The 5,646-nt window shown below is 43.0% G+C and overlaps 1 protein-coding gene across 1 annotated transcript in view; it reads left to right on the forward strand.

The window, feature by feature from the left end:
* The first annotated feature begins 2,063 nt into the window (after positions 1 to 2,063).
* LOC117765972 overlaps positions 2,064 to 5,646 on the forward strand; it is a 6,682-nt gene continuing 3,099 nt past the window's right edge. Inside the window, exons 1-2 of the mRNA XM_034592633.1 lie at positions 2,064 to 2,103; positions 2,957 to 3,404. Coding sequence (XP_034448524.1) covers positions 2,973 to 3,404 — 432 coding nt within the window. The 5' untranslated portion in view covers positions 2,064 to 2,103; positions 2,957 to 2,972. The remainder of the gene's footprint in view (positions 2,104 to 2,956; positions 3,405 to 5,646) is intronic.

Here is a 5,646-nt window from a genome sequence, read left to right on the forward strand (position 1 = left end):
TGTGAAAGAAAAACATTTATTATGAATATAATAAAGTATAAAAACACAAATTACTAACAGTGTACTTACTAAACAAAGATAGGCATGTGAGTATGCATGTGTGTGTGTCTGTGTGAGTCAGCGTGCTTCCAAAATGGCGGCTGGCCACTTCGAAGATAACACCCTTCCCCCCCTATTGGAATCTTTACGACATGTAGCGGGGGTCGGAGATAATTAGGTGCTGTGATATGCGTGTGTCTGTGTGTGTGCCAAATTAGAGAAAGTTACTAGATGCATGCAAGGAAAGACTGAAGAGCATAACTAACATTAACTTTCAAATAACTTGTAACCACAATATCACAACACAAATCAAACTTATAAACATCACAAGGGATCGAATAAACAGTCTTTGCTTAGCCTAGTATAATTATTAAGCCCAGTTGTGTTACCCGTCCGTGGAAAGGGGAAAAAAGAAGTTGCTGTGCAGTCGCAGTTCTGTGAAATCGTCTTGCTGGTTGTGTGGCTCCTGCCTTCGTGGTTCTGTTGGGCTGTGCAGCTCAGTTGCTGTTTGAAGTTCTCCTGCAGGACATCGCGTCGCGGCTTAGAGGTTGGTAGAGCTTGGATTGCGAGGAGGTTTCCTTGGTGAGATGAGCTGGAAGCTGCAACTCTCCTCCATGAAGTTGATTTGAGTTGAAAGAGTGAGCTGGACCGTCGCCCTTCTCCTCTGAGAGGATTCGTGGAAGGAGCGGTGTGCTCCTCTCGAAGAGGTGAATGGAAAGAGGCTGGACAGCCTTCTCCCCTCGGAGGGATTGTAGAAAAGAGACAGAAGAGAGGGGGAACAGGCCTTATATTGGCCCGGTGACCTCACAGGTCATGGGGCCCAGAGTGACCAATAGGAGTTGAAACTTGTGTCTCCTGTCGGTTTTCACACCTCTGTGTGACGTTGAGGCCCCTGGGAGACTGAGTTCTGGAGGCTCTGGTTTTCTCCAGAACAAAGGGACATGCGGCTTCAGGCTTTTGACTGCACATGGAGGCCCGAACTTTGTTTCACAAAAACCATGTCCCAACATAGTTTAATTTAATATTGTGCGTTTTATTCAGTAAAGTATTTGATCTTAAGAACGAGCTGCTTTCTCTTTTCTTCTCAGTTGATCTTCTTTCAGTTCAGAGGGTCGAGAAATAACATGAAGAGCAGGTAAAAGAAGTTCAGAGCAAAACCAGTCGGAGCGAAAGTGAACCAGCAGGAAAGACAAATAAAGATTAGTAACATTGGCATGAGTCACACACACACACACACACACACACACACACACACACACACTCACTCACTCACTCACTCACTCACTCACTCACTCACAAACACAAACACAAACACACACACACACACACACACACACACACACACACACACAAACACACACACACATACACACACTCACTCACTCACTCACTCACTCACTCACTCACAAACACAAACACACACACACACACACACACACACACACACACACACACACAGACAGAAACACACACGCACACACACGCACACACACACGCAGAAACACACACGCACACACACGCAGAAACACACAGAAACACACACGCACAGACACGCACACACACGCAGAAACACACATGCACACACACACACGCACACACATGAAATGTTCCAAATGAATCATGTAGAAATCGTTCTTTAAAAAGCTGAAACACCTCGTTAAGCTGCGTGTGGAGTGAAACGTCAGCCGTGGGTTTGTGGGAAATAAATCTGGGAAATTAAAAAATGCCAGAGTTTCCCTGAAGTTATAAACTTTGATACAATCAGAATGAACCAGAACAATGAAAACCTGAGGGAATGTGGATCTGAGGAGTTTCTAAACCGGCTTCTTCTTGACCCTGACGTCTTTGAATGATCTTCTTATCTGCCACCGAACACCAGCATCTGGGGGTTACTGTAAAATGTCTTATTTATGTGAAGGCTCTGGCCAGCAGTAAGAAATATGTCCTAAATCAACATGTCCTGTCTGAGTGTAAACGAAAGTGAAAGTTGGATGAACGTTTATAAGGGCCGCTCCCTAAATGTTCCCAGAAGGACTCACACACTGTTCACTGTTGGACACACAGGTACGTGAACACTCACTTTGTTTCTCCTACAAATCTGGTTTTACTGTAAATATCTTGGGAAGGAAGGAAGGATGTCTGTATTATCCCCGAGGGCCATTTGTTTTACGGCCAGCGGTAAAAGATGAAGATCTTCATCCGTGTTCGTCTGATGGAAAGTTTGTTCTGAAACCTTCAGTGGGAGAAACAGATTCATGTGTTCAGGCCTAAACCTGCAAAAATCTGAACTCTGTTAAAACCATGGAGCTGTTTTATTAGGTTTGATTTAATGTTTATCATTTTAAATCATGGGAAACAACTTTTTAATTAAGTCAGGGCTGGAAAACTCTTTTATATGCACAGAAGAAGAAGACGTGATCTTTAGTTCATCACTGTGGAAACATCAGCAGCAGTTAAAGTCCGTCTGCTTCAGTATCACCTGCCAGTTCCAGTGTTCATGTTTCTGATCAGCTTGGTTTGAATGATATGAAAACAGATTGATTGACAGACATGATTGACAGCTGAGACTGACTCCTGATTGATCGAGTGCCTGTATGACCCTGTTTTACACAAGATGGCCACGTGGACCATCTTTATGTTTTACATCAGCACTTCCTGTTTTCAGCCCTAAACTTAAAGAGGCCTCATGGAAACTTCCTGATGATCTGGTGACACCTGCTGGTTGAAGAAAACAGAGTTTGAGAGGCAGCAGAACAAATGATTTTAGTTTGAATGAAGAAGCTGTCATTTGATTTTATGTTGGGGGGGGGGGGGGGTCACCACACACAGATATTGAACACTGTCATCACTTCAATCCTGTGAAATAATAATTATAATATTATCATAATAATTATAATAATACCAATAATCTCTGCAGAACGACTGACACCAACATGAAGTGGGCAGAAGACGACTTCGATCCGCCCCCTGGGACCTTTCGGCTCGGACCCTCTCAGCCGGTTAGTGATCGAACCTACGTCATGTACCACGGGACCACCAGGGAGTGCTCCACAGCCATCCAGAACTCCGGTTTCCGACGGTCCTCGGTGGGGATGCTCGGCCCTGGTGTCTACCTCAGCAGAGACGTGGACAAAGCCAGCCGCTATCCCATTGATCACCCTGAGCATGACAAGGTCGTCATTAAGGTCAAGGTACGGGTTGGAAAAGTGATCGCCATCAATCACCAGAATCACCAGTTTCAGAAGACCTGGCACAACCAGGGGTATGACACCGCCTGGGTGCCCCCCAACTGTGGGATGGTGAAGAGCGGTCTGGAGGAGAATTGTGTCTGGGATCCGGCTCGAATCCAGATCCTTCAAATCATCAAACCGACTTCAACAGACGGCGACGATGATGAAGGATCGTCTTCGTCTTGGTGTGTGACCATGTGAACATCTGAGCACAGCAAGATGTTACCAGTTTATTTTTAGCTTATTTTATATATTGGATAAAAACTATTTTCATACAATTATCAAAATCTGCAAAATAAACCTGAGAAGCTGTTTGTTGAAAACCAAGTGTCCTGTTCATTTCATCTCTGAAACTCCGTCACAGTCTCTGTAGATCATGTTTCTGTTTTGTCCAGACGAGGTCGAACTGGATCATGGAGCAGAATCAAGAAATGCTCCAACACATAAACCTCCAGAAATCATGATGCGTCACGTTTAGACTTTGGGTTAGAATAAATAAATAAGATATGATATGTTACTGATCTTAAAGAGGTTCTTGTTTCCATTATGCTAAGCTAACAGACAGTGAGGCCAATGTGGTGCCTGAAACCTGCATTCTCTGTCTGACCAGCAGAGGGCAACACAAAGAAGTCGGTTTCTATAGAGGTCTACAAGGTTTCATATCAATTGATTTAGATTTAAAAATACTGATTAATTATTCACATTTCAGATTTTTCTAAAAAAAAGAACGCACTTTAGTCCTCACCAGCTTTATGAGTATTTCTACTTCAAGTACACATTCAGGTGAAGTTTTAAGTTTTCCTCTGAATCGAAATGTGTCCCACACACACAGGTCTGTGGAGTATACATGATCGATATAGTTGTTGTGCAATAATGCATTAAACGTGATACCATAAAATGGTGGGCCTTTCGGCATTCAATACATTTGGTTATCAAAATAAAATATTGAATATTAATATAAAAAATATTAATATTAAATAATAACTTTAATTGATTAAACTTACCTCGGGGCACCACCCTTCAAAGGAAGGGAAAAGATAGCCACATTATTGATTAAGTCTCATGAAAGTACTAACTACCAATTTGGAACTCTGATTAACAATTAAATTAATAACTATAACTAGTGGTGCACCGATGTATCGGCCGTATATCGGTAGCGGACGATATTCGCCTCGTTTACTGCCATCGGCGTATCGGTAATAAACTTGACTTTCACCGATAACATTCGCCGATGTTCATTGGTATGTTTTCTGCAGCCTGCCAATCTGGCATCCAGATTATGGTACACTGATGCCGGGTTTACACCGGGCGCCGAAGCGCCGCGCCGCGCCAAGGAAAGCCAGGCGCCTCCCATCCCCCCCCCTGTTAAACCTTTGTGCAGTTCACATGGGCTGCGATGCGCCGCGCCGCGCCAGCGCCCTTCACCGATGGTTTTGGCGTGCGAGCGAGCGTATCGCGCCAGGAAACAGACTGAAAAATGATTTTAAATGATATAAATGACATATTTTATATGATATAAATGATCAAATATGCATCCCATACTTTGTATTCCCCTTCTGTTGTCCTGGAGCTTTAATTTTCCCAATTTTCCCAATCACACAATTAAATGTCCCCCTCTGCCCATCCACTACAGCCACATAAGCAGTCATATAAATAAAAAGAGAGAGGGGGGGGGGGGCTAAAGGCTTGCTTGGAGAATACGTCATTTACCCCCGACACCCGACATTGAACGGGTTACATACAACAACAAGCGGAGAATCGCGGGCTGACCGGCGCGGAGAAATGCGGGTCCAGTGTGAACATCCATGGCATCTAAAGTTACACTTGTCACTTTTTCTGTATTTCATATTATTCAAGTAATAAACAAATATCAGTATCGGCCAAGAATTTCCATATCGGTGCATCCCTAACTATAACCAAAATTACCATATAGATAGTTAGCTAAGTTGAAGGATATGGAGTTCTTGACAGTGTAGAGGTTGGCAAAATTCACTTATGCAACATTAATGTGAAAACATTTGTGAAACAAAAACATTTATTATGAATATAATAAAGTATAAAAACACAAATTACTAACAGTGTACTTACTAAACAAAGATAGGCATGTGAGTATGCATGTGTGTGTGTCTGTGTGAGTCAGCGTGCTTCCAAAATGGCGGCTGGCCACTTCGAAGATAACACCCTTCCCCCCCTATTGGAATCTTTACGACATGTAGCGGGGGTCAGAGATAATTAGGTGCTGTGATATGCGTGTGTCTGTGTGTGTGCCAAATTAGAGAAAGTTACTAGATGCATGCAAGGAAAGACTGAAGAGCATAACTAACATTAACTTTCAAATAACTTGTAACCACAATATCACAACACAAATCAAACTTAT

The sequence above is a fragment of the Hippoglossus hippoglossus genome, chromosome 8, assembly GCF_009819705.1.
Source record: "Hippoglossus hippoglossus isolate fHipHip1 chromosome 8, fHipHip1.pri, whole genome shotgun sequence".
In the NCBI taxonomy this organism is placed as follows: Eukaryota; Metazoa; Chordata; class Actinopteri; order Pleuronectiformes; family Pleuronectidae; genus Hippoglossus; species Hippoglossus hippoglossus.